The sequence below is a fragment of the Saccopteryx bilineata genome, chromosome 6 (assembly GCF_036850765.1).
Source record: "Saccopteryx bilineata isolate mSacBil1 chromosome 6, mSacBil1_pri_phased_curated, whole genome shotgun sequence".
Lineage (NCBI taxonomy): Eukaryota > Metazoa > Chordata > Mammalia > Chiroptera > Emballonuridae > Saccopteryx > Saccopteryx bilineata.
The window spans coordinates 202,417,639-202,444,841 of record NC_089495.1 but is presented as its reverse complement, the minus strand read 5'-3'; the positions used below and the strand labels follow the sequence as shown (position 1 = coordinate 202,444,841).

The window sequence follows — 27,203 nt, the reverse complement described above, 5'->3', positions numbered from 1 at the left end:
GGGGGTCAGGGGGTCAGTCCTGGGTTTCTCAGAAGCCCCGAGGAAGAACCTGGAGGATACCATAAAGGAGTTCCTAGTTTCTAGAGCTTCTGGGCAAGGACTAGGAACGTAAGAGGGTGGGAACTGTGGACCCTGATGATATGCAACATGTGATCCACCAGGGCCAAGGCCATGGAGATGGGTCAGCTCACTCGGTAAATAGTCTAACTGGGCTGAGTCAGGAGAGAGGGGTTAGGCCACAAATAAGAAGATAAAGTAATGAATCAGAGGTTGGGGGGAAAGGTTAAAAAAGCATTAACGCTGAAAATGGTAGTGTTTGGCCTGATGACAGCTTCAAAGGCCACTTTATGGGATGACGTGGCTGACTATCCCCCTTATGTCGGCCTCCCAGGTGAATAACCATAGTACCCTTGGATACCTCGCTCTTCGCCAGAATGATTTAATGAATATCATATGAATCCACAGTCAATACTGTGCAGTAACAGTAACAATACTCTTCAAGTTGCAAAAGAGTTCCTCATCTGTATTTACTCATAAGGCACATGTTTAGTAAGTAGGCGAATGTATATCATTTTTTAAGATGAAGAGTTTGGGGTTTGAGTGGCACAGCTGATAGAAGGCAGTGCCAGGGCTCATACCATGGTTCAGCCACTTGGCTGGGTCATGAGAGGCAAGCAGTTCACCCCCAATATCCTCGTCTCTAAAACGAGGGACTGGATTAGGTGATCTCTGAGGTCCCTTCCGACTTGAATGAAACATGATGTACAACCCAGGGGATATCGATATTAAAAAAAAAAAGACATGGTCTCTGCCCTCTGGAAGTCCACAGTCAAGTTGGGGAGGCAGATGTGTATATAAGTCACCCTGTCACAGGAAGAATGTATGGAAGAATGTAGCAGAAATACCAAAGAAATGCAGTGGGAGTCTAGAGGAGAAAGGGACAGAGGATTCTTTTCCATTCTGTTGTAGATTATAGCAGACAACTGGTATGCTAATATTCTCTTTCTTTTTTTTTTTTTTTTGTATTTTTCTGAAGCTGGAAACGGGGATAGACAGTCAGACAGACTCCCGCATGCACCCGACCAGGATCCACCCAGCACGCCCACCAGGGGGCGACGCTCTGCCCACCAGGGGGCGATGCTCTGCCCCTCTGGGGCGTCGCTCTGTCGCAACCAGAGCCACTCTAGCGCCTGGGGCAGAGGCCAAGGAGCCATCCCCAGCACCCGGGCCATCTTTGCTCCAATGGAGCCTTGGCTGCGGGAGGGGAAGAGAGAGACAGAGAGGAAGGAGAGGGGGAGGGGTGGAGAAGCAGATGGGCGCTTCTCCTGTGTGCCCTGGCCAAGAATCGAACCGGGGACTTCTGCATGCTAGGCTGACGCTCTACCACTGAGCCAACCAGCCAGGGCCTGGTATGCTAATATTCTAAGGCGCATGTTAAGTGCTTTCCACACGGTCTGTCTGTATTATTAACCCCATTTTACAGATAGGTAGACTATACAGAGAAACATAAAGGAACCTATACAAGGTCCCATAGGTGGCAGATGATGACATAAGGCTTTGCACCTGAGCATTATGACTCCAGAGCCTGTGCCCTTAGCCACCATGCTAAGCTTCCATGGCTCTCAAACTGCAGCGCACACCAGAACCACCTAGACACCCCTTTAAAGAACGCGATTCCAGGCTCCAGGCCCCTTCCCTGTTGCTATTCTCAGCCCCTGGTTCTGGGGCTGGGCCTGGGAATCTGAACTTTGTCCACTAAAGTCCCCAGGTGCTTCTGATGCGGGGGTGCCATCACCTCCAGAAACCCTGTCTTCATCCCAGAGTTTAACTCTTGGTTCTTGTGATAAAACAGGATTCCCAGGCTGTGCCCCTGAGATTCTCATTCTGAAGCCTGGGCAAGTGTGGGGAACACTGGAGATTCGTTTTCCGTGCAAAGCTGTGGCTGAGAGCAGCCTTTACAGCCCGTTTCCTCATAGGCTGCGCCCACCCGGTGTCTGCAGATGCGGGCGGCCTCCGTGAGAAGTGTTGTATTTGCATGGAGCAGGGATCACCAGCTCATGGCTTATCCTTCGAGAGGTGGTTCAGGAGGTGGTTTGGCCAAGGCTTAGCCCAGGCAAACCTATACAACTGTCCAGTTTCTCTTTGTCCTCTGCCCTCTTGGAATCTGTGTCCTCTTTCCTATCCAGCTGCATTTCCCCTGCCCCAGGGGCCCTTCCCTCCTGTGCCGGATGTCTCCCGGCTTCCGGAACTCGTTCTCTATGTCGTTCTTCTTCTTGGATCAGTGTCAGGAATGGCGGTCTGCGCTAACTGATAAGGTGTGAGAAGAGCACAAACATGTTGAGCCCCAGTGATACGCCAGGCACTGTCAGCTGATGAGATTTTTAGTTGTAGCCCTGATAGAGAAAAACGGAATCTTAAAAGGTGGTTGTCCAGAGAAGCCCTGGGAAGACAGTCCTCCCCTCCTGGACCCTCCCCTTCCCGGCTCTGGGGCTCTGCATTGCCCACAGACACTCCCTGCTGTTGGAGACCTTGGACCCATTCTCAAAAGCCTCAGTCCTGCTGGCGGTCTGAGTGAGGAGGAGTTGGGACCATCCCAGCATACTCCTGTTTGTCCCACGCCATGCTGATGAATGACTGCCATTTCTGATAGAAATTCCAAGAGGGCCAATGTCTTCTCCGGACAAGAGTCAGGACGTTTCTGTGCCGTGGAGAGCCACGCATGAAACATCCGACGCGGCTCCTAACGGCAGCAGAGCCCTGGCCGGCTCACTGGACTGCACCGATTACATGGGGACGGCTTTTGGAAGGAGAGGAAAGGGGTCAAGATTTATTGAGAACCTGTATATTATCTTGTTTCATTTCCACAGAAACTCAGCCAGGGAGTGAGTGGAGCCTCCTGGGAATTTTTTGTTTATTAGCTTTCTTGTCTATTCTAAATTCCCATTATGGAAAATTTCAAACTCACAAAAGTAGAGAAAATGACAGTATGAACCCCCAGGCACCTATCGCCCCACAACAACAATTATCAACATTATGCCATTCTTATTTCATCTACCCTCCCCCACCCCTCCCCACACACACACTTTTATTTTTTTGGCTGACGCATTTTAAAGAAAATCCCAAGCACAATCATTTCACTGGTAAATATCTATACTTCGGTATATACCTCCAACAGATTATTTTTTACACAACAAAATCAAACCCAACAAAATTAACAATAATTTCTTAAAATCGAATACATGCGTTCATGTTCCCAAGTTATCTCAAAAAAAGTCTTTTCTAGTTCTTAGCTTGCATCAGGATCCAGACATCCGTGCATCAGACATGTCTCCTAAGGCCCTTTCCACTGACAAGTCACCTTGCTGCCCTTTCCCAGGCCCCCCATATTTACTGAAGAAAGTGGGTCATTTGTCCTGAGTATAGTCACTTGGCTTGACTAGCTTCAGGTTTACTTTTCACTTGTCTCTCTTCCCTATAGTTCCTGAATATTGGTAATGAGATCAACAGGCCTGACCAGATCCAGGTTCAGTTTTTTGGCAAGAAGGCCTCCTAGGTGGCGTTGGTCCCCCCGAGCCATCACACTGGGAAGCACGTGTGATGTGGGCTGTCCCACTTTTAGTGATGGTAAGGTTGACCGGTTTGCTTAGGTGTGTCAGCCTGACCCAACCATTACAAAATTTACCTGGGGGAACTTTCAAAAGCAAAAAAAAAAAAAAAAGCGTTGCCTAAACCCTAACCCAAAACCTGGGAATTAGACTCCCCCACCCGTGTGCTTCAAAGGGCCCCTGGAGAACCACTGGGTGGTCAAGGCGCCTGGCTCTCCAGCTTGGTGGAGTCTGGGTGAAAGGCCATCTGGCCCACCACACCTTTAGGCTGAGCTTGGGGACTGCTTCCAGGTACTTTCTGTCCTCCACTCTTTCCCGTGAGTCAAGCAGTGAAGTCAGCAGAATTCACTAAGCTCTGCTGGGGAGGGAGCCCAGCCCCAGGGAAAGTGACAAGACAGAAGAATCATCCAGACCAGCCCTTCACAGGGCAAAGCCCTTCTGAAATAACTTCAGTGACTTTCCCCACCTTGAGAGCTCGACTCAGCAGGGATCATGATCTGCATTGTACAGATGAGGAGAGTTCCAAGTGGTTAAGAAATTCACACAGTTGGCACATGGCAGAGTCAGGTGTGAACCCCAGATTCTGAATTTTTAACAATCGCCCCAGGTGGTCCAAGGACCACACCTGGAAAAACACGGAACTTTTGGCACGGTCCTGTCCTGGCTGCTGTCACCTAGCCCTCTCAAGCACAAGGCTTGCCCTCAACGAGGTCACAGTCTTAGGATGAGAGGGAGTGTGTGCTAGAGGCTAGAATGTAGGGTAGAAGGTGGTCCGCGCCATAGACCTAGTGCAGATAAACTTCTGGAAGAAGGCAGGGAGGAAGCACTCACTGCCCGTGGGAGAAATCAGGAGGGCTTCCTGGAAGGTATGGCACCGAGCTGAACTTTGAAGGAATAAGGCTATTCCAGGTGGAAGGGATAGCACTGGCAGCAGAATAGAGGCAAAGCTATAAATTTTGAGGGGGGTTGGGCAGTCAATCAGGTGGGACCCGCCAGATGTGGGGGTCCTAGGAGAAGGAAGTGAGGCAGGGACAAGGTACACCCGAGCAGCCAAGTGGACTGATGGGTACCTGCTACAGGGCCTGAGGCTCTGAGCTCCCGTGCACAGGAGCCCGCGTGAGCGCTTTGCATGCTGTGCCTCGTGAATCTTCCCCTCAGTTCTGGGCAAGGCACAGTCTTCCCTTCCTTCACAGAGGGAGAGATTTGAACTGTCACACTGCTAGGACATGGTACGCTGGGATTCCTGTCCGTCTGGCTCCCAGGGACTGGACTTCTGACCACCGGGGTCTTCTGCTTTTCCACTCACAAGCTCCGGGGAGTTCTCCGGGCCCCGCCCCTCTCCTCTGTGTCCTCGGAGCAGCCCACAGTCACGGGTCTCCTGGGTTTCTGTGCAATGCGATGCCAGCTCCCCAGCTCTTCTCGGCCTTTTGGTCCCTGGAACAAACCCCACAGGCCCTTTCCTTCAAGGACTTCCTCTTGTTTCTGCAGAGACCCAGGCACAGGGGCTCCCAGAGGAACACACAGGCTGAGGACCAAGGTCTGGTCTGGCTAGCGCTTGGAGCCTTGCTCCCTGGTGTCCAGCTGAGACCCTTGTGGATACCCCTCGAGGAAAGAGCCTGCTCAGGGGACAGTGGCCCGAACAGCTTGTCCTGGGTGAAAGAAGAGGCTAGGAGCAGAGCCAAGACTGGACCCCAGGAAGCAGAGCTGCCTTCCGCTGGCTCTAGCAGCCGCCTTTGTTTGGGATGGAGCTCAGCGATGAGCTCACCCTTCCCTGCTGCCAGAGGGACCAGGACCTGGGGACAGAACTGGGGGTGGCCCGGCCTCCTCGTGCCAGCTTGCCCTTCCCAGCAGAAGGCAGCCCCAGGCTCTTGGCCAGCCTTGCCCTGATCTAGCCCATGCCCCCTTCGCTGAAAACACAGGTGGTGTCAGCAGAGTGGCAGGCGTGCGCGCGGCTGGGGCGGCCCCATCGGGCTCTTCTTTCTCCCAGACTTTAGCCAGAAAGGCCAGGGACAGTCCTCAACTCCACCTGACCCTCAGAGGGCCCTTGGCTGGGCTGGAGTAAGGAAATTTTGCCAGTGACACTGAGGCCAGAGTGGACAGGACACTATGACTCCTGACGACCTCCTGGGCTCCTGGCAGCCTCTCCTGCACTTCAAGGTGGCAGCAATGGGCTGTGACATGCCTCAAAGCTGGGAAGTGAAAGGCAGGGCTCAAGGGCGTTCAAATACCAGAGGTCAAGGCAAGCAGGGGCCCGTAACTGGACACAGGAGTCAAGACTGTTGATACAACAGCCTGCCCACCGCCCATTTCTTTTATAAAGCTGGGGTTATTTAATCCCCCCAAAATCAGGCCTTGCCCTGTCCCAGGCCTGATCCAGAAGTCCAGGGGAGTCGGCTCTAAGAGGATCTGGTTTCTGGAACCCCACTGGCCTGGTGCTGCCCTCTGGCCAGTGGGCTTACTCCAGGCTCCAACCTTCTCTGTCTTATGTACAGTGACCAGTGCTGCCCCCAGTACCATGCCCCTGCACATACTCTCCTATCCAGTCTTCACACAGCCCTGCACGGTGGGATGACTTCCCCATTGACAAGCAAGGGAACGGGCTCAGAGGGGGAGACCAGTCTGGCCAAGTTCCCAGAGCTGGGGGTGGAGCTGGGAACGAACAAGGTCGGTTGGGTCAGAGGCGCCAGCGCACGACCACAGAGCACTCTGCCGCTGCAGCTGAACACATGGGGTCCCAGGCCCCACGCTCAGCACCTGGGCCTTGTTGTTCTTCACTTGAATTGGAACCCCTGCCTTGATCTTGACCGTTCCCAGAACTGACGTCCTGTGGGACTGAGAGCGGCCGCCCAGGTGGAGCCCTGCCCGCCTGCCACCCCGGGACTCCCCTCTGCTTGTCCCATGCCCTCCACCTTGGCTCAGGCAGTCTTCATCTCTCACCGGGACCTCGTGCGGGCTTAAGAGCAGACCCCTGTGACTCCCCTAGCCCCTGGTCCTCTCACTAAGCCTCCCTCCAGGCACAGCCAGTGACAGAACCGCCCTCCTGCTTACACCCCCGCGGGCCCAGGGGCCAGTCCGCATTCCTCCGCATGGCATCAGAGCCAGCGTGCCCGCCTGGCTGACCTCATCTCCCTCCGCCCTCCCCTCGTGCTTTGTTCCAGGGCCAAGTGCAAGGAAACGGCTTGTCCCTGGCTCTTGTTTATAGTGCTTCCTCTGCCAGGAATGCCATCCCCACCCACCCTCTCTCCTGCCCCCTGTCCCTGCTCCTGACTAACGTCCTATCTTCCGAGACTGACCGAGAGCTTCGCTTTTACAAAGCCTTCACAGAATGTCTTCCCTCGAGCTTAGGAGGCCCCTGCCTTCTCCACATCCTCACTTGACCCTGACAGACATCTATGAAAGCACCGGGAACACTAGTTTCACTCATCTTGTTTCCCTCTCCCTATCCCCCACTATATCGAGAGTTCTGGAAGGCAGGGATATGTCTGATTCCTCCGCGTGCCCCGGTGTCCAGCACAGGGCCTAGCACAAAAGTGCGGTGTTTGCCGACATACGGACTGACTGATACCTAAGCGGATGCCTGGGCACCTCCCCGTCCCCCTCTCCGCAGGGAATGACCTCTTCCTGGTGGCTGTGCACGAGCTGGGCCACGCGCTGGGACTGGAGCACTCCAATGACCCCAGCGCCATCATGGCGCCCTTCTACCAGTACATGGAGACACACAACTTCAAGCTGCCTCAGGATGACCTCCAGGGCATCCAGAAGATCTACGGTGTGTAGCAGGGAGAGGGGCCACCATGAGGCTGGGCAGCGCCGGCCTGCCTGCCTGCCAGGGGGGAGGGGGCGGGGACAGGGCAGCAGTGCCATCCGTCCGCAGAGCTGCTGTGCCTCTGACAGCCGTCTAACCTCTGAGGCTTGTGATGTCATTCCGGAACCGAGGGCAAGGCTCTGCCCCCCCCCTGGCCTCCCCTGGGGAGGCCCAGGGAAGGATCTGAGCTGCTACTGGGAAGGACGAAAGTGAGTCGGGGCCACCCACTCCCTCTTCTCTCCCTGCCTCCCCCTCCACACACCTCCAGCTAGCCTTCTGCGGGTCCCTCTCGAGGGGGCCCACCTCGAGTCAGGAGAGCCACACAGCTGCCCAGGCAATCATGATACAGCGTGATGAGTATTACAAGCAGAACTTTTTTCTTAAACGAGAAAAAAGAAGCAGCTGTTATTGCGATAAGCTATGAGAAGCCTGTTATCATGCCTCCCTCCCAGTTCTCTGGTCATGCTGGTGTGTGAAGTTCTTGTTCTTGTCAAGGCAGTGGAGATGGGAAGACCAGCTCAAAAGTGCCAGAGCAAATGTGTGTCCACATAGCGCAGCCCTGCCCCCACCGTCCCTGGGCCATGGAGCATAAACGGGCTCTCTCTGAAGGTCCCGAGGGCCTCCCAGAGGAGGTGCCCACACCCAGAGCCCTGGAGGCCCTCCGTGGGTGAGGCTGTAGAGGACCGGACAGGGGCAGTGGTAGCTGGAAGGAGTTTTGAAAACAGAATGGACAGGCTTTTCTGATAGATCAGACAGGGGTAAGGAGGAGGGTGTCAACAAGGGTTTTGGCTTCTGTGGGGCAGTGGGACTGACCAGTCTGCAGCTCAGAGATTTGGGAATCTTTGGTGTCCAGTATAGTAGCCACTGGCCACATGTGGCTACTGAACTTTACATTTTTATTAGTTAGACTTAAATAAAATTAAATCTTCAGTTCTTCTGTCACACTAACAACTAGTCACTCACTTCAAGTGTTCAGCAGCCTCATGGGGCTCAGGCTACTGGACTGGGCACTGCAGACAGGGAGCATTTCTGTCATCACGAAGCACCCTACTGGACAACTCTGACGTACAGAGCCTGTAAAGCCAGGAACCTGGGGGAGCTCACGAGGGCGGTGATTCTCAACTTGGCTGCCCCCTGGAATCACCTTGGGATTTCAATAAAAAATACTAACACTAGACCTCCATCCCAGAGATTTGGTTTTAACTGGCCTGGGGTGAGACTTCTGAGGATCGGACATTTTTCAAGCTCCTCAAGTGATCCTACTTTGCAGCCCAAGTTGAGAAGCTCTTACCTAAGGACCAAAACAGAGAGAGCGAGAAAAGCAGAGGACCCGGGGCCACTCCCATCCCCCCTCTAGAGTGTTGCGGGTGAGGAAAGGCTGCCAGTAAAGGAGGCTGAGAAGGAACAGCCCACAAGGTAGGAGGACAACCAGGAGAGTGTAGGGTTCTGGAAAAGAGAGAAAAGCGTTTGGAGGAAAGTGTTTCTATGATCTTGCTGCTCAAAGGGTGGGCCTCAGACAGCAACATGAGCATCACCAGAGAGCTTGAAGAAATGCAGAACTGCAGCCCGCCCCTGAGTCATAATCTGCCTCCTATCAAGATCCCTGGAGGATTCATACGCACATCAACGTCTGAGCCAAGTGACCATTGGACTTGGCAACATGGAGGTCATTGGTGATCTTGACCCCAATGTCAAGAGCAGTGTCGATGGGTGACAGGGCAGAGGCCACATAGGAGCAGGATAAAAAATGAAGGGGGATTGAGAAAGTGGGGCCAGTGGAGTGGAGGGGAGCAGAGAGAGAGGGTATGGGACACTGCACCTAAGAAGCATCACGTTCTCTCCCAACAGGCGAGAACGTACCAGGTTTGAGGGTGGACAGACGAGAGTCCCATTTAAAGCTGATTTTCACCTCTTTTCTCAGAGATTGGGGGGAGTAACAAACAGGGAGAGAAGACAGGAGCTGGAGTGGACAGACGTGTCTCAGGGCCGCCTAGGCAGTGCTGAGGCAGGGGCAGTGGGAGGCAGGGAGTGGCTGGCCCTTTCTAAGATGCAGCCCCTCTCTCCAGGACCCCCAGCTGAGCCCCTGGAGCCCACAAGGCCCCTCCCCACGCTCCCTGTCCGCAGGATCCACTCACCATCCGAGAGGAAGCATGAGCGCCAGCCCAGGCCCCCTCGGCCACCCCTCGGGGACCGGCCGTCGACACCCGGCACCAAACCCAACATCTGTGATGGCAACTTCAACACCGTGGCCCTCTTCCGGGGCGAGATGTTTGTGTTTAAGGTAGGGCCAGTTGACTGGCACTTTCCAGGGGTCCCCTCCCATTCCTTTCCCACCACGGAGCTACTGCTCCGGGTGGGATTTGCCTTCTGTGGGGCCTGGATGAGGGCTGGCCAGGACAGAGGTCCCCTCCTGGTGCTGCCGAGTGAATCAAGAGGGACGGGGAAGAGAGGTGACCCAGCACCTTCCCGGGGATAGCAATGGAGAAAGTGCTGGAGACCGGCTTCTGGGCTGTGACTTGAAGCAAGTCACCTCCTCAGGCCCTCAATTTCTCCATCTGAAAACTAGGGGACTCTTTCCCCTAATGCAGCATGTATGCAAATCAAAGTGGCGTGAAGGTGGCAGCCTGGAGCAGGGGCTGGCGCAGTAGTGTCTGCTTCTGTCCCCAGAGCCTGACAGGGCTGAGAGGCTGGTCCTGAGGTGTGCCCGACAGAAAGCAAGCCTGGCTACATCTTGTCACCTGTCTGGTCCTATCACGTTAGCCATGGGCTGTCCAGGGGACAGCCTGCTTGGTGTGTTGCATTGGGTCCTAAGGGACGCACTCTCTGAGACAGTTTGGAAGGCAGGACGCTGATGAGGGAGTACCTGTGATCAGCACCTGTGGGAGGCAAGCAGGGCTGGGCAGAAGGAGAAGATGAGCGGCCACAGGCCCATTGGAGACTCTGCCGTCCCCACAGGGGCTCTGGAGCGAGGCTGGCCGGTCAGAACAATCTACGCTGCTCCCAAAGGGCTGGAACTTCACACCCCCTGCCCATTCGGTCACCGGGTGAGGGAGGATCTGACCTTGGGGAATGCTCTGAAGCAGGGCCATCCCTGGAGGCTGACCGTTGAAAACTGCCTGCTGACCACACTCTCAGCCGTGGGGCAGTGAGCCCTCCAATGAGGGGGACCCGGCAGCCTGACCCGTCACAGGGGGAGGGTGTGGAGGACTGCCACCCTCCCTCATGGAGCTCTCCCCTGCAAGTCTGGAGCACCGAGCAAGCAAGAGTCAGGCGCCCTGGGTTCAGCCCACCTGCCTCTCACCGAGTGGCTGCAGGAAAATGGCGTGGCCTTCCCTAAGCCTGTGTATCTCAGATCTACCTAACAAGAGTTGTGGAAGTCAAACTAAGGTTTTCAAAACTGGGTGTGAAAATGCTTTAAAACACCTTTTAAAACCCATCTTTTATGACTTGCATTCTTCTGTACCCTTGAGCCTCCCACTGGACGGTTCCTCAGCCTGTCCAGGTTTTATCGTCCTCACTGACACAGAAGAAAGCTGGGGTCCTGGGAGGTCACGGCCGTGCCCAGAGTGCCTGCCAGCCAGGGCTGCGTGGGGCAAGGCACCAGCTTGAAGAGGAGGGCTTTCATCACACTCTTGGCCCACTGATGTGGCATTTATTCAACAGCAACTATGTGCCCCATACTGTTCTAGGCCTTTGGCCTATAATCTCTCATCTAATCCCCCAGTATTGCCTGCTTTAGCAGGTGAGGCTCTTTAAGGACTCTGCCCAAGGTCCTGCAGCTGTAAGCAGAGGAACCTGAATTCACACCCAGGTCTTGGGAGAATTCCCATGGTTTGCTTCCCATAGTCCCTGCCCTGCTGTGTGGAGTGAGCCACGGATGAGGAGGGCACTCTGCCCAGGCTCAGTGACCACCGGGGCTTCGCACCAGCCGGGGGCGCGGCCCTGCTGACATCAGGGACTCTCTGCTGCCCTCACGTGACTGCTCCAGGCCCCATCGTCATCCCTGCCAGCTCCTCCACACCTACTCCCCACTATCGGCCCTGTCTGCTCTGTCTGGGCCCCTCCTGCAGCGAGAGGCCTCAGGAGGCTTACTTGAAGACAGCTAGTGAGCATCCCATCCTTCTCACAGGGCCTTGAATGTTAGAAGCAGGAAATGGACAGACTGCGTGGAGGGACTCAAGGCCGGGCCCAGGGGAAGGTACTGGGTTGTTGGGCTGAGCCCTGGGTTCAGAGGCTATGCGTCTTCCCCTCCCCTCTTTAACCCCCAGGACCGCTGGTTCTGGCGCCTGCGCAATAACCGGGTGCAGGAGGGCTACCCCATGCAGATCGAGCAGTTCTGGAAGGGCCTGCCCGCCCGCATAGATGCAGCCTATGAAAGGGCTGATGGAAGATTTGTCTTCTTCAAAGGTAATGTGGCCTGTGCCAAGGGACATGGGGTGGTTCCCTGCCCTCGGGACCCCCGTATTCTATCTGTAAACTGGGGTGGGAGGTAGATGCACTCCAAGGACGCTCCTAGCCCTAACAAGAGACACTGACACCTGACAGGACAGACCCTGCCGGCCGGCCGTGCACAATCTGGGAAAATCAGGTCAGGGAGGCTTGCCAAGGGTCTGCGTGCACCAAAGTTGGTGGGTGACAGGCCTCAGCCCTGGGAAGGAGAGGGTTCCACAGGCCATTGAAGACCACCAGTGCTCCGTGAAAGGCCACCCTGTCAGCTGTGTAAGAGTTCAGAAGGAGGAGGTCACACAGTCCAGAGGCTGGAGAGGTCCCGGAGGGCGCCGGGGAGATAATATGGGCAGCATGTGCACCCTGTGCCCACCCTGTGCCCACCCCGTGCTCGGTGGTTTCACTTCAGTTATCTTGACCTGGGCCAGGCCCCAGGAGGGTAAGATACAGACAGTTAGTGAGAAATGAAGGAAGCATTCTGGGGGCAGGAACAGCGTGGGCAAAGGAGGGGTATGGGAAGTCGCACATGTGTGGGGCCTCACATCAGAAAGCTCCGAGAAGTGGCCTGAGCCTTGTTTGCCAGGCCGGAACTTGACACTGAGCCACCAGGGCAACGCTGAGCATTCACTGCATGGTTCTGAGCAGCAGAGAGCCAGAGAGCAGACGCAGAGGTGGGAAAGCCGTTTCTGAGACAGCTGCTGGGGCTGAGGAGAGTGATGTCTGTAGGCCCATAGCAGGGAGGAGCAGGGAGGGGCTAGGAGGGGTGGGGAGGGATGGGGAGAGACAGGGAGGGGCTAGGAGGGGTGGGGAGGGATGGGGAGAGACAGGGAGGGGCAGGGAGGATGGGGAGAGACAGGGAGGATGGGGAGAGACAGGGAGGGGCTAGGAGGGGTGGGGAGGGATGGGGAGAGACAGGGAGAGGCAGGGAAGATGGGGAGAGATGGGGAGGGGCAGGGAGGGGCAGGGAGGATGGGGAGGGACAGGGAGGATGGGGAGGGGCAGGGAGGATGGGGAGGGGCAGGGAAGGGCGGGGAGGGGCAGGCAGGGATGGGGAGGGGCAGGGAGGAGCAGGGAGAGATGGGGAGGGGCAGGGAGGGGTAGGGAGAGATGGGGAGAGACAGGGAGGGGCAGGGAGGATGGGGAGAGACAGGGAGGGGCAGGGAGGATGGGGAGAGGTGGGGAGGGGCAGGCAGAGATGGGGAGGGGCAGGGAGAGATGGGGAGGGGCAGGGAAGGGAGGGGAGGGGCGGGCAGAGATGGGGAGGGGCAGGGAGAGATGGGGAGGGGCAGGGAGGATGGGGAGAGACAGGGAGGATGGGAGAGACAGGGAGGGGCAGGGAGGATGGGGAGAGATGGGGAGGGGCAGGGAAGGGCGGGGAGGGGCGGGCAGAGATGGGGAGGGGCAGGGAGAGATGGGGAGGGGCAGGGAAGGGAGGGGAGGGGCGGGCAGAGATGGGGAGGGGCAGGGAGGATGGGGAGAGACAGGGAGGATGGGAGAGACAGGGAGGGGCAGGGAGGATGGGGAGAGACAGGGAGGAGCAGGGAGGATGGGGAGAGACAGGGAGGATGGGAGAGACAGGGAGGATGGGGAGAGACAGGGAGGAGCAGGGAGGATGGGGAGAGACAGGGAGGATGGGAGAGACAGGGAGGATGGGGAGAGACAGGGAGGATGGGGAGAGATGGGGAGGGGCAGGGAGGGGCGGGCAGAGATGGGGAGGGGAAGGGAAGGGCGGGGAGGGGCGGGCAGAGATGGGGAGGGGCAGGGAGGATGGGGAGAGATGGGGAGGGGCAGGGAGGATGGGGAGAGACAGGGAGGATGGGAGAGACAGGGTGGGGCAGGGAGGATGGGGAGAGACAGGGAGGATGGGAGAGACAGGGAGGAGCAGGGAGGGGCTAGGAGGGGTGGGGAGGAATGGGGAGAGACAGGGAGGATGGGGAGAGACAGGGAGGGGCAGGGAGGATGGGGAGAGACAGGGAGGATGGGAGAGACAGGGAGGAGCAGGGAGGGGCTAGGAGGGGTGGGGAGGAATGGGGAGAGACAGGGAGGATGGGGAGAGACAGGGAGGGGCAGGGAGGATGGGGAGGGGCAGGGAGGATGGGGAGGGGTAAGGAGGGGCAGGGAGAGATGGGGAGGGACAGGGAGGATGGGGAGGGGCAGGGAGGATGGGGAGAGACAGGGAGGGGCAGGGAGGATAGGGAGAGACAGGGAGGATGGGGAGAGACAGGGAGGGGCAGGGAGGATGGGGAGAGACGAGGAGGGGCAGGGAGGATGGGGAGAGACAGGGAGGGGCAGGGAGGCTAGAGACAGCTAAGAGATTAACAAGGCCTTGGGAGAGGCAGAGTGCTGAGAAGAGGAGGAAAGTGTCAAGTGCTGATGCAGGGGTTGGTTTGTGGGGCTCTGGGAGGCTGAAGAGGGATGGGGGTGGGGAGCCCGCTATGGTGGAGATGAGGAACTCCAGGAAGCCGAACTGAAAATGTCCAATCGCTGGTGGGCGATCAGAGTACCTCATTCCACTGGGAAAGAGGCTGTGGGCTATAGACTGAGTTGGGTGTCACAGATGGAAGGTTGTAGGGGGAGGGGACAGGGAACACCAATGTGCATGAATGCCCTCAGTTACTCAAGGAGAAGAAAGGAGCAAGTCCCATGAAAGGAAAGAGGGTGAAACATGGAATCTGGGCGGCATGGAGAGTGAGTTGTCCAGGATCCGGGGCTGGCTTTCTGGCTTCTTACCCCCTAAGCTCTGCCTGCGTCAAGAGACCTTGGTCTCCCACTGAGGGGGTCCAGCAGGCCTAGGGCTGTTTCCCCTGACACTCTGGCTCCATGAATGACTTCTGTCCCAGTAGAGGACGGGCAAGTGGCACTAGCTACAACCTCTGGCGTTGAGTGACTGGGGAAGGCTGATCCCAGGCTCCTCTTGGCCACAGGTGACAAGTACTGGGTGTTTAAGGAGGTGACGGTGGAACCGGGGTACCCCCACAGCCTGGGGGAGCTGGGCAGCTGTCTGCCCCGAGAAGGCATTGACACGGCTCTGCGCTGGGAACCCGTGGGCAAGACCTACTTTTTCAAAGGCGAGCAGTATTGGCGCTACAGCGAGGAGCGGCGGGCCACCGACCCCGGCTACCCCAAGCCCATCACCGTGTGGAAGGGCATCCCGCAGGCCCCCCAGGGAGCCTTCATCAGCAAGGAAGGGTGTATGTATGGGCCCGGCCGGTGGGGGGGGTCTCAGCAGGGCCCATGGGCACGCCCTCAGGGTGTCCGGGTGTGAGGAACGCTACCTGCAAGCAAGACAACTGCTTCATATCCACCCATGTTTACCAGTCAAGCTTCTTACCAGCTACCAAGTCACAATTTCTCATCTTCAGGGATGATTCAAATGCGAGGTGTTTTCATTGGCTCGTTCCTTAGAAAGCCTCCCTCAGTGGTCCTCGGGTACTTTAGGACTCCCTCAGGTTATCACGTCTGAAAAGCAATGATGGATATGGTGGTCCAAAGGTGCTTTTAATGGGGTTTGAGGGCAGGAGCGGGGAGAAAGAAGCACTTTTTATTTATGAGACATTTCCTAAGCTCCTGGAGACCAGGGGCTGGGTCCCGCCAGGCTAGGCTAGGTGTCCATAGATGTTTGTTGACTTCATCTCCAGTGATAGAGTCAAAAGCACAGCCTGGCTGGCTTCACACCCCATGCCACCATTAATGTGAGTTTGGGAAAATCACTTGTTTCCTCAGTTTCCTTGTCTATAAAATGAGGATAATAATGGTTCTTACCTCACAGGGTTTTGTTAGGATTAAATAAAATAAATTATGTAGAGCTCTTAGACCAATGCCCAGCACATGGCCCATGCCGTATGTTTTAGCTGCTATCATCACCATCATCATCATCACCACCATCATCATCGTGTTGGTGTGTCCTAGTCCACATGGAATAACAGATTCACTCCCTCCACTATGATTACTCAGAATGGGTTATGGGGAGGGCAGGGGATGGAGCAGAGAACAAGACCTGCACTGCATCCTGGCTCCCAGGCTAGAGGCAGAAAGATAAGGTAGCGAGAATGCTCAGTCTAAGGGGAGGAAACGCTGTGAGAGAGGGGGCCACCTTCAAGAAGGTCGTTGGGAAGGACTCTGAGGAGACGCCACTGGCCAGAAAGCAGGCAGCTACAGGGACAGAGCGGCTATTCGATGGCTCTCCTGTGTACCTAATGCTTTACACACATGGTCGCGCCTTCTGGGGAGCCTCAAGAGACAGATGACATCAAGGACTTCGGCCAATGAAAGTCCGAGCCAGGGTGAGGAGCCAGCCAATGAGAGTCTGAGTGCATTGCTTTGCATCTATGGGCTGGCTGGCTGCTAAGGCTGTTACTGGCAGCCTTGGGGTGGCCCCCCAGCCCTGCTGTCTTCTTTCCTTCCAGCCCCTACCCTAGAAGGGTCCCAGAGACCCTGCAATCAGTGTTGTGATGTGTGCCAAGCCACCCTCAAAATTCATAATTGCGAAGAGGTGGTGTCCACTGTCAACAGGAGAAATCTTGCTCCCTGCCTCCCTTGGCTCATGCAGGAGCTGGACTGAGGCCCTAGAACCACGGAGACAGAGCTGTGGCCCCAGGCTAAGAAGGGTCCCATCTGGAAGCACAAATTGAGCTTGCCAATTCTACTTAAGGCCACCCAACACCTTTGAGAATAGGAGGGGCTGCTCTAGGTCCTGGGTGCCCCTCTCTGCAGCCATGCAGGTAACAGTCCATGACCTGGACAAACTATACAGGATGTGCCAATCACTGCACTCCCCCACCTCCAAGCGTGTCAACAACTGCTCCCACCCTCCTCCAGAGCTCCTCTGGGGCTCCCCCAGAGTGGGAGGGGTGCCCCTCCTCCACACGTCCTCTCATGCTGGCCCGGAGCAGCTGCAGGGAAGGGTTGGAGTGGCAGTGACGCTGGGCCCTGTTTCTGCAGATTACACCTACTTCTACAAGGGCCGGGACTACTGGAAGTTTGACAACCAGAAACTGAGCGTGGAGCCTGGCTATCCACGCAACATCCTGCGTGACTGGATGGGCTGCAACCAGAAGGAAGTGGAACGGCGCAAGGAGCGGCGGCTGCCCCAGGATGACGTGGACATCATGGTGACCATCAACGACGTGCCAGGCTCTGTGAACGCGGTGGCCGTGGTCATCCCCTGCATCCTGTCCCTCTGCATCCTGGTGCTGATCTACACCATCTTCCAGTTCAAGAACAAGGCAGGCCCTCAGCCTGTCACCTACTATAAGCGGCCAGTCCAGGAGTGGGTATGAGCAGCCCAGAGCCCTCTCTGTCCACTTGGCTTGGCCAGCCAGGCCCTTTCTCACCAGGGTCTGAGGGGCAGCTCTGGCTGCTCCCCACTGGAGCCAGCAGGGCCCTAGGCCAGGGGTCATGGAGTTGAAGAGGTGGGTGCATTGGCCTAGGCTGAGCGTGGGGCAGGGAGCAATGGCAGCTGTGCCCCAGGGTGGGTGTCTGGCACCCAGACGCCAGCCTTCTGTCCTGGGTGAACCGCTCCCTACTCAAGGGAATAGGCCAGGCCCTGTGCCAGGAGGCCCTGTGGTCACTGCATCCTGTGGTGTCCATGAGACACCACAGCTTGGTTCCTAGCTAGACCTGGCCCATCTGTGAGAAGCCAGCACCAACACTCTCAGTCCCTTCCGGGAGAAGCCACCAGTCCCGGCCCGGTTTGTGAACACCTGCTGGTCAGATGTCCCCCCGCCCCCAGCTCACTGTCCCCCAAGGCTACAGGGCCCCTGCTGCCAACACAGTAGGCAACAAGCCTGGGTTTCCCCTGCTGGCATGCAGCAGGTCCCTCAGGAAACCTGCCCCGTACATCAAGGTCTCCTGTGAGACCCAGGGTTTAGGGTCACATGCTGCAAGCAAGGCTGTGGCCCAGCTGGGTCTCACAAGGACCCAGCTGTCATATCTTGAATATTTAAATGTCCTGTCTCTACTGTTTCAAGTCCCATTCTGCAAAGGCTGCTTGAGGCTTTAGGTGAATTAGAGGTGACTGTCCTGGTGGAGAGACCAGCTGTGGCAGGCCCTTCCCCAGGTTATAAGGACCAAGGTGCTGCTAAGGCCACTCTAACGCCCAGACACCCCAGAAGCCAGGCCCTGCTCAGGAGGCGAAAGCACTGGGGCAGGAGCTGACCCCATTTCTGGAGGCTGATGAGTTTGTGACCATCCCCCCCCTCCTGACTCTCTCCCCGTTCCCCGACTCTGGCCTGACTCGAGCCTGCAGCTGTGGCCTCAGGGCTCAGCCTGACCAGTGAGTTGAGGCAGAAATGGCTCCAGGCCCACACTCACATAGCCTTGGAGCAAGGGACTCAGGTCAGCCTTCTGGAGTGCTCAGAGCCCACACTCCGTGGCTGCCCTGAGGTCTACTCAATCTCTCGGCCCAGAACCAGTGTTCATATCAAGAGCTTGGCCCTTGCTAACCCAGCTCACTAGGCCTACCTTCCTGCACTGCTCTTTGGAAAAGGGCATCCCCAGCAGACAGTGGCCCCGATCCTGGGGGTTCACTCTGCACTGTCTCCGTTTGCCTCACTCCAGCTCAGTGGAGGCAGCCATGCTTATTACCGAGGAGCCCTAGGCAAGAACAATGGGTTCAGTGATGCCCTCTGGCTCTCTGCCAAATCCAAGAGGCAGCGTCAGTCTTCAGGGTGCTGGCAGGGCCTCAGAAGCTACCCTGGCCCTCTGAGCCTACACGGACATCGCCCCTACCCTGCAGCCTCCAGTCCTTAGGTTGGCTTAACCTGTAGTTGACAGGGACTTCTGCTGCCCTGGGAGCTGTCTCAAGCAATCTCTTGTCCCAGAGGCACCTATTTGGGTCCACTGTGCTCCCTGTCATTATCCTTCTGTTTTTTCTCATTTTGGCCAAGGGCGGGCTCCCTGGGGTGGGAGGGGAACAACTGCAGAGATATTAGTGATTCATAGGTTTGTACAGTGTTTTATACTTTGCAAAGCACTTTATTAGCTCACACCTGTCCATTCACATGAAATTAGGGTAGGCCATGGGAAACCAAGGGTAATTCTCACCGTGCCCTCAAATGAAGCACAGAGAGGTTGTTACATGCCCAGGCCATCCAGTGGGCTAGCTGGGCCTTGGGTCCCCACCTGTGGGCCCCTCTAAGGTCCAAGACAAGATCAGAAGTGTCTCTTTTATCCACCTTTTCCTGGCCTCCATTCTCCCCTTTCCGATCCCTCTTCACTCCTCAGGTTGGTGCTCTCACTTCTTGAAAGCTCTAGGCCCCCCAGGTTCCCCGTTGGCTCCTGGTACCACCAAGGTCAGCTGAGAAAGAGCAGGAGATGGAGGCAGGCAGCCCAGGCTGCAGATGTGAGGGATGCAAGGCTAGGCCCAGAGAGGGCTCAGCCCGGAGATTCTCCTGCCTCGCAGTCATCTGTTTGTCCATCACCCTAGGACAGAGCAGAGGGACCGAGCACTGGGGGCCCCAGAGCCCAGCTCCCCTCGGCCTGGGGCACATCACAGCATTTCAGTGTCAGTCACATTTTAAACTGATCAGCCTTTGTATAATGTTTTTTAAATCATTTCTAAATAAAACAAAAATACAGAGAGTGTCGTTTCCCTGGAAGTGGGAAAGAGGATCAGGCTCTGAGAGTGGCCTAAGTAGTTTCTGGAAGAAGAGACACGAGGTACTTTGGTGTCCAGTAACGGCCCCATTCATTTCATCTGCCAGCCCAGCAATCACATGTCCCAGCTCTCCAAAAGGCTGCCTCAGGAGGCCCAGGGTTACTGGGACCCCAGGTATACAGCCTGATCATGCCTCACTGGGACCCACGGGGGAGGGGCAACCTCCCCTGGGAGTACTGAAAGGGTCGCTGCAGCCAGGTCTTCTCTGAAATCAGAGCACAAGGGTGCCATGGCCGGGAACAAAAGCAAGAGCCCAGTCCTCAGCAGTACGGGGCAGGTGAGGTGAGGTCAGTAGCCTTATGGTCTTACCAAGGGCCCTGGCTTGGTTCTGGAAGTCAGTGACAGGGCAGGCTGCCCCAGGACCCCCCGACGGCCGGAGCGGTGGGGTGGGGTGGGGTGAGCACGGGAGTTCCGGGTGGTTTCGGTGCAGGGCACAGAATCGGAGCGGCAGGAGAGGCCAGGGGCGACGCGCGGCCCCACGGCCCTGCTGCGCAGACAGCCCGCCGGGACGTCCTTCCAGTGCCCTGCGCCCTCCTCGACTCGTCGCGTCTCCGGGGCGCCAGCGGGGCGGGGGCGCGCGGCGGGGAAGGAGGGTTAGAGACACCGGGCCGTAGGGACAGACGACAGAGGGCGGCCCAGGCGAGGCGGACAGGACAACAGGCGGCGGGCAGTGACTTGGAGGGCGGGGGATCAGTACCAGGAGGTGCAGGCGATGAGGAAACGCACGTCGTCCAGCGGCCCCCAGGGGCCGGGCTCGGGCCGGGGCCGTTCAGGGCCCTCGGGCGCCGCGGGCTGGGGCTGGGGCTGGGGCGGCTCCGCGGCGCCCCCGCCGCCGGTCAGCAGAGCGCCCATGGTCTGCAGGAGTAGAAGCCAGTAAGGAGCAGGGCCAGCCCCACACCGCCCGGCTCCCGCACCGTCTGGCCCTCACCTCGCGCCGCGGGCGCAGCTGCTCCGGAGACGCCTACCGCCAGCCTCCACGTTCCGCTCGCCGGCGCAGCAGCGCCAGAGGGGCTGGCGCCGTGACGTCACCGCTCCCCGCCGCCGGAGCGGAGATCCCGGCCCGGGGGCGGGGCCCAACCCGGCCACGCCCACAAACCGGCCAATCCCGTCCCACCCTCTGGACCCGCCCTGCGCGCAGAAGACCCGTGTCCACCCAAGCTCCTAGGTAGGGTCCTGCTGAGGTTGATGAGGCTGTCCAGGGTCCCGGGCAGTCAGGCCATTCATCTCCGGCTACATTGGGTCAAGGAGAGCAAAACTGCCCTATAGCACGGTACCCCAGAGACCCCCATCCCAGGGTCCTCACACCAGCCCAGGGGAGAATTAAAACAGATTCTCATTGAAGCCCAAAGTATGAGGCTGAAGTTGCGTGGAAAATGTGAGAACTACAGTGTGAGATGGGCGAGTGTGTAACTGGTATGTGTGTGTGCGTGTGTGCGTGTGCGCGTGTGCGCAGCCTATCCCACCTTCCCATGAAACAATGGTGGGAGCTGGGTGCAGGCTTAAGCTATCAAACAACACATTCAGAATGAAGAGAAGCAGCTGCCTTTAATTGGGTGGCAAAGGACAACAGAGCTCTCAGCCAGGTGCCACAGGGCCTGACAGCCAACACACGGCAGATTCTTGCAGTAACTATAAATTCAGATGGGCACAGGTGAAGAAGGGTTGGGCATCCCGCCACTCGATACCAATGAGCTCTCTGCCACCTCCCTGCCAACATCAGGGACAGATGGGTGGGATTCTGACAGGGAGCAAAGGTTCAGAATCAGGAGCCCAAACAGCATGACAGGTGATTCAGGTAAGGCTAGAGAGAGAGGAAGAAACAACATCAGAAGGTGATTCACCGGGCACACCTCACCCTCCATTGTCAAAGTGCTAGTAGCCTCCACCCTTACCCCAGGCCCTTTGTTCCAGCTCAGCCCTGAAGAGCCAGACTCAATGCTCCTTCCAGGTCCCACTGATCCCGTGAGTTACAGTCCAGTCTAGAACTCTCAATAGCTTAAAAACTAAAGTAACTCCTTCCCTACTCAGGTGGGTCAACAATTTATCCAAACTGTTGCTGGTCTTAAATTGGATCATCAGAGGTGAAGTCAAAGACATGAAAGAAAGGAGCAAGGGGCTCAGAGAGGGAACATTTGCAACATTTGCTAAAGCTTTTCAGTAGGTGCCAATTATCAGCTTACAGAAATTTCTGTTCTTAGGTTGCTAAGAGATTTTTTGTTTTGTTTTGTTCTTTCGTTATGTCTTTTTTAATAAGAGTCTATGTCCCAAAAGGGTTGGCAGAGTATATTTTATTCATTAGGTCACTATTGTCTGGCACACAAAGGGTGCTCAACAAATGACAAAACCACTGGTACCGCTTTCCTGTCCAGACCCTCCCCACTGCTCTCCAGTGCTGACAACAGTTTGTCAGCGTGGTCTCCAAACAGCCCTATCACAATCACACAGGGGAGCTTATTAAAATAACCACACACGACTGGGCCCCCACTCCAGAACGAGGGAATCATGCCAGGAATCTATGTCAACAAGCATCCAGGATAGACCAAAGGTCAAAACCACAGGTCTATACTCAAAACTTCTTGACATGGGGGAGGGGTGTTGGGAGGCTGGGTGAAAAAGTAGAAAGGATTAAAAAGTACAAATTAAAAAGTTACTAAACAGTCATGGGGCTGTAGAGTACAATATAGGGAATATAGTTAATAATTTTGTAGTAACTACGTATGGTGTCAGGTGAGTACTAGACTCAAGGGGGGATCACTTCGAATGTTATATAAATGTCTGAGTACTATGCTGTATACTTGAAACTAATATAATATTGAATATCAACTGTAATTAAAAAAAATAATAAACTTCCTGACATGAGCATTCAGAGTCCTCAACACTCTGGGAATAATCCCCTCACATCCTCCACACTTCTCCATCTCTGCGTCTGATGTGCTTCCCCATCTATCTATGCCTATTCAGTTGCCTATTCACTCCTTGTAGCCCCGACTAAACAACTGTGCTCCATGAAACCTTCCTGGATTCCAGAAACTGTCTCCCCAGAGCTTCTCAAGCCACTTAAGGCACCTTTCATGTCTTCTTTGAGGGTAGCTAAGAGTTACATGTGGCCACTACAACTTTTTTCACCTGCTACACTGTGAGCCCCTTGGAGGCAGGAGTAGCGCTAAATGCCTGACTATCCCACATGGAGCCTTGTTGGTAGGGCTCAATGAACATCAGGTGAATGAATGAATGAAGAAGGAAAAATGAAGGGAAATATTGCCAGCCGTCAGTAGGAAGTCTATTATTAGGCACTTGCTCTAGTTTGCCGTTTCTGTCCTCACCAAGACGCCTATGCTAGTTGGGTGTGGCATGCCTTGCAAAGGATCCTCAGTGGGGAATGAGGGAGGAGGCAGCCGAATGTTCAGCACCTGCTGCTCTTCCAAGGAAGGAGACTAGAGCCTCACACTCCCGAATCTCCAGGGTTAGAGCCCAAGAACCCACTTTAAAAAAACCCACAAATATCAAGATGATTGTGATTTTGATGCAATCCCCACACCCAAGCCTGTTAGGCAGCCAAGGTCTCCCCAGTTCCTAAGAGCAGCTCCCCTCCTTGCCTCAGTAATCAGCTCTTTTCTGTCTCAGTCTGCTGCCTGGGGACACCAACACCAGGCAGATACAAAGTACAAAAGCATGTGGTAAGTGACAAAGTAAGACAGATCAGAGAGGAACTTTGCCCAGAGAGAAGAGACACTGAACCAGGTCCTCAAAGACAGAGATGAGCAGATAGATACTCAGGCAACATTTGCTCGCTGTGCCCACGCACGCAAGAACCTCCCAGTACAAAATGTGTGGCTCCCATTATCGGTGGCATCCCCTTCCCCTACCCTAAAAAGGAAAAGAGGCCCAGATACCTATCGATGAGGGAATCCCGCATGCTGGTAGCAATGGTGCTAGGCTGGGCTTCGTTCAGCTTGAAGACACTTTCCAGCACTGAAAGCTCTGTGCTGGTTGTGTCCAGACCACAGAAGGCACACCAGTCGTTCACCACCATCCCAGCAGCGATTACCTCGCTGCCTCGGTTCACAGTGCCTGCCTGCCAAGCGACAGCTCAATATATATCATGGCATCAACAAATACAGTCTCTCCCATCCCTGATGAAGACTCTTCCCAAACCCTGCTCCCTGGCCTGCAGCCCCAGTCCCAAACTGTGATGGGTAATAACCCTAATAACCCAGGACAAAGGGCTCTGCTTCCACAGGAGACAGGAGTCAGAGAACAAGAATGCTTACCACAAGGGGCACCTGAAGAAGAGAAGATAGCTCATCCTGGTCCTCAATTGAAGTCTTGGGGTGTACCAGCCCTCCCTGATTGCTGAAGACACAGTAGCTTCCTACTAACACCTGGTCAGCCACCGTCTGTCTGAAGACTTCCACCTTGAGCACATCAGCCAGGATTTCTTCTGTCTCCTGTCAAAGGTCCTGTGCTTAGGGCCCAGAGTTTGCAGGTCAAAGAACCCAGGACCCCCCATGCCCAGAATCACTTAGGGCTTTATGCCCTGAGGCCCTCATTCCTTTCCTATGTAGCTGAACACAGAAGTTTCACCCAGAAAAAGGAAGGGATACAGCTTAGAGCAGAGTCGGGGTCACCTATGGAGCCCCTAATATCCATGCATGCCCTGAACAGCCAGGGACTGGTGTCCACACTACCCCCTAAGCCACACTCAAGAATTCAGCTGCCAGTCATCCCTCTGATTCTGAAGGATTAATATTCTGCCCAGCTTCTTTCTGACACTGACCACACCACAGAAGTCCTCTATCATCACTAATCCAATGAGTGCCTGAAACGGGAGAACCCCAGACATAAAGAGAAACCCCTACCCCCTACGTGATTGACAAGAACAGTAGCTAACCATTTACTAGGCTAATCCTGTCACTCTTGAGCCAAGTGAGGCTGCCTTACCCTGTCCAGGTCTGGATGGACCAAGGCCACATAGTCATTGCAGGTGGTGACATTGCCCAGAGCTGAGAGACGCTCCTCCACCCGGCGGATCTGCACTGAGTCTGGGAGGCAGTTTCGGATATGCTGCAGCTCCTGGTCGGTGGTGTTGTTGGGCACCAGGAGGCCATGCCTGTTCCCTGGGGAGACCCGAATTGGGGGGTGGAGAAAGAAACATGAATACGCAAGATGCCTGCTGAACCCTGGGGGCTGAGGATACATCCTAGCCCAATAAGAACGCTTTAGGCCCAGACTCCAGCCCTCTAACCCACTGATCCAGACAACACTAAGGGGGACCAGAAGCCCCACTGGACAGGACAGAGATAGCCCAGGAGTCTCTCTCCCAACACACCCTACCCACTGTGACAACAACCAGGGGACTAGCAGGAAGGGTTCTTGGCATTAGTTGTATATTTTGCTACTTAAAAGATAATACCGCACACCTACTAGGAATGGTTAAAATTTTAGAAAAAATATCAATACCACCTGACCAGTGGTGATGCAGTGGATAGACCATCAACCCAGGATACTGAGGTCCCAGGTTCAACACTAGCTTGAGGGCAGGCTCACCAGCTTAAACGCAGGGTCACTGGCTTAAGTGCGGGATCATCAACATGATCCCATGGTTGCTGGCTTGAGAAAGGGGTCACTGGCTCAGCTGCAGTCCCCCCACGCCCATCAAGGCCCGTATGAGAAGCAATCAATGAACACTAAAGTGCCACAACTACAAGTTGATTCTTCTCATCTCTCCCCTTTCCTGTCTGTCGGAACAACCCATAGGAGTGTAAACTGGTTAACCACGTCAGATAATTATCTGGCCTCATGTACTACGTTGAATATGCACATACCAGGTGACCCAGCCATTTTCTCCTAGGTATTATACAGCCAATAAATATACATACATGTATTCACTAAAAAATATAGCAGCACCGTTTAGAATAGACCAAACTAAAAACTACCCAAATGCCCACTATCAATAAGAATATATAGATACATTGTGCTGTTCTTACATAAAATGTACTATGTAGAAAGGAGAATGAACAAAGTACAATTACTTTGTGACAACAATGACTAAACCTCTGCCTCCCTCTACACAGACACAATTCTGTGTACTTTTGAACTCAGTTACTCCCATCATAAAAAAAAGAGAGAGAGAGAGAGAGCGAGCCTGACCGGGCAGTGGCACAGTGGATAGAGCGTCGGACTGGGATGCGGAAGACCCAGGTTTGAGACCCCGAGGTTGCCAGCTTGAGCGCAGGCTCATCTGGCTTCAGCAAGAGGTCACTCGGTCTGTTGAAGGCCCGCGGTCAAGGCACATATGAGAAAGCAATCAATGAACAACTAAGGTGTTGCAACGAGAAACTGATGATTGATGCTTCTCATCTCTCTCCATTCCTGTCTGTCTGTCCCTATCTATCCCTCTCTCTGACTCTCTCTCTGTCCCTGTAAAAAAAAAGGCAGAGAGAGAGATAAAGTAAAGGAAATGAGGGAGGGAATGGGGGGGAAGGAGGGAGGGAGGGGTAAAGAAGAAGGGGGAGAGGGAGGAGGGGCAGAGAGACAATGCTCAGAGATGTGGAAATCAAGATTTAAATGAATAACCGAACAGGCTGACTCAGAATCTTGGCTTGTCATGTTTTAGAGGCAGAAAAATGGATGCTCAGAAAGAAAATGCAACTTGCCTGAGGTCAAGAACAGGGGAGAGAAGACATTCTAGTCTTGCCTCACACTAATACCTACTTGCTGGGGTCTTGTAAAGAAGGAATGGAAACAAGGGTAAGAATGAAAGCACCCCATGTGATTTGTTGTTACTATAATCTAGACGCTGTCACCAGAGGTTGTCCCTGACCTGCTGACACTTATCCGACTGCGTTAGGCCCAGGCCTCGGAGATTCTATAAGGGATGGAAGTCCGGAAAGCCCAGGGTCACTCCAGGGGTACAAGTCAAGGTGCTGGGAGGCTCCACGCCCTCCGCCGGCGTCCTCCACCTGGCTTACCCACACACATACGCCCGATGATGCGGCAGCCGGCGATGGACGCGTGCACCACGGGGATGGTCTCGGCGAGCTCGCCCTCGAACACACTGTAGGAACACGGTCTCGGTGGTCACCGGGCCTGAGCCCGCACTCTGCCGGGGCCCCCGACTCCCACACCCCTTCCCGCCCCCCCGCCCCCACCACGGCCAGCGGGCTCCGGGGCTTCCGCCGCACCTGTAGAAGTTCTCTGAGCCGCCGATGGCCACCAGGCAGTAGCTGTTGGTGAGTTTGGCAAAGCAGCCGATCTCACTGTTGTTCTCGAACGACGCACGGACCGCCATGAGGCCTGGGGACTGTGGGGCCGGGAGTTCAGGGCCGGCGGATCCTCTCCTGGCCCGGGTCCTGGTCCCCCAGCCTTGGCCTCTCGGGTCCAGTCGTGACCCCACCCCCTCACATTCCACAGCCACCGCCCTCCCTCGGCTCCTCAGCCTCCCGGTCCCGCCCACTGGACCCCTCCAGACCCCCTGGTCCCGAATCCTCCAGCCGCCATCCCTCACGACCCGAGGCGCCCGAGCTGACCTTTCCGATCCCACGCCACACGGACACAAAGTAACCGCAACCTCCACACGCCACAATACCCTTCCCCTCCGCGAGTAGGTTTCTCTTTCCGCCTCCGCCTGGGAGACTTCCGGGAGAGCCAGGCGCACCCGGCAACGCCTGTCGCCACTCTAGCTCCATCC

General features: G+C 55.7%; 3 protein-coding genes across 4 annotated transcripts in view; 1 reads left to right on the top strand and 2 right to left on the bottom strand.

Moving 5' to 3' along the window:
* Positions 1-19,744, top strand: part of MMP24 (matrix metallopeptidase 24) — a 44,312-nt gene extending 24,568 nt beyond the window's left edge. For both annotated transcript variants that reach the window (XM_066235204.1, XM_066235203.1), the window contains 5 exons: positions 7,213-7,374; positions 9,477-9,691; positions 11,679-11,817; positions 14,781-15,047; positions 16,798-19,744. In XM_066235204.1, the coding sequence (XP_066091301.1) occupies positions 7,213-7,374; positions 9,477-9,691; positions 11,679-11,817; positions 14,781-15,047; positions 16,798-17,135 (1,121 nt within the window). In that variant the 3' untranslated portion in view covers positions 17,136-19,744. The remainder of the gene's footprint in view (positions 1-7,212; positions 7,375-9,476; positions 9,692-11,678; positions 11,818-14,780; positions 15,048-16,797) is intronic.
* MMP24OS (MMP24 opposite strand) lies at positions 18,811-20,640 on the bottom strand. Its single transcript, XM_066235207.1, has 2 exons — positions 20,442-20,640; positions 18,811-20,368 (listed from the first exon to the last, which is right to left on the bottom strand). The coding sequence occupies exon 2, from the start codon at positions 20,363-20,365 to the stop codon at positions 20,204-20,206; it is 162 nt and encodes a 53-aa protein (XP_066091304.1). The 5' UTR covers positions 20,366-20,368; positions 20,442-20,640; the 3' UTR covers positions 18,811-20,203.
* A 392-nt stretch (positions 20,641-21,032) lies between these two features.
* EIF6 (eukaryotic translation initiation factor 6) lies at positions 21,033-27,193 on the bottom strand. The gene is made up of 7 exons (XM_066235206.1): positions 27,043-27,193; positions 26,698-26,816; positions 26,485-26,570; positions 24,455-24,630; positions 23,785-23,961; positions 23,407-23,588; positions 21,033-21,314 (listed from the first exon to the last, which is right to left on the bottom strand). The coding sequence occupies exons 2-7, from the start codon at positions 26,802-26,804 to the stop codon at positions 21,305-21,307; spliced, it is 738 nt and encodes a 245-aa protein (XP_066091303.1). The 5' UTR covers positions 26,805-26,816; positions 27,043-27,193; the 3' UTR covers positions 21,033-21,304.
* Positions 27,194-27,203: the final 10 nt, after the last annotated feature.

Bases quoted from the DNA above. Each gene is read 5' to 3' on its own strand.
- MMP24OS (XM_066235207.1), bottom strand. From the start codon at position 20,365: ATGGGCGCTCTGCTGACCGGCGGCGGGGGCGCCGCGGAGCCGCCCCAG.
- EIF6 (XM_066235206.1), bottom strand. From the start codon at position 26,804: ATGGCGGTCCGTGCGTCGTTCGAGAACAACAGTGAGATCGGCTGCTTT. The intron at 26,571-26,697 runs GTGCGGCGGAAG...GTGTTCCTACAG, and splicing joins GGCTCAGAGAACTTCTACAG to TGTGTTCGAGGGCGAGCTCG. The intron at 23,962-24,454 runs GTAAGGCAGCCT...GACCTTTGACAG, and splicing joins TCCATCCAGACCTGGACAGG to GAGACAGAAGAAATCCTGGC.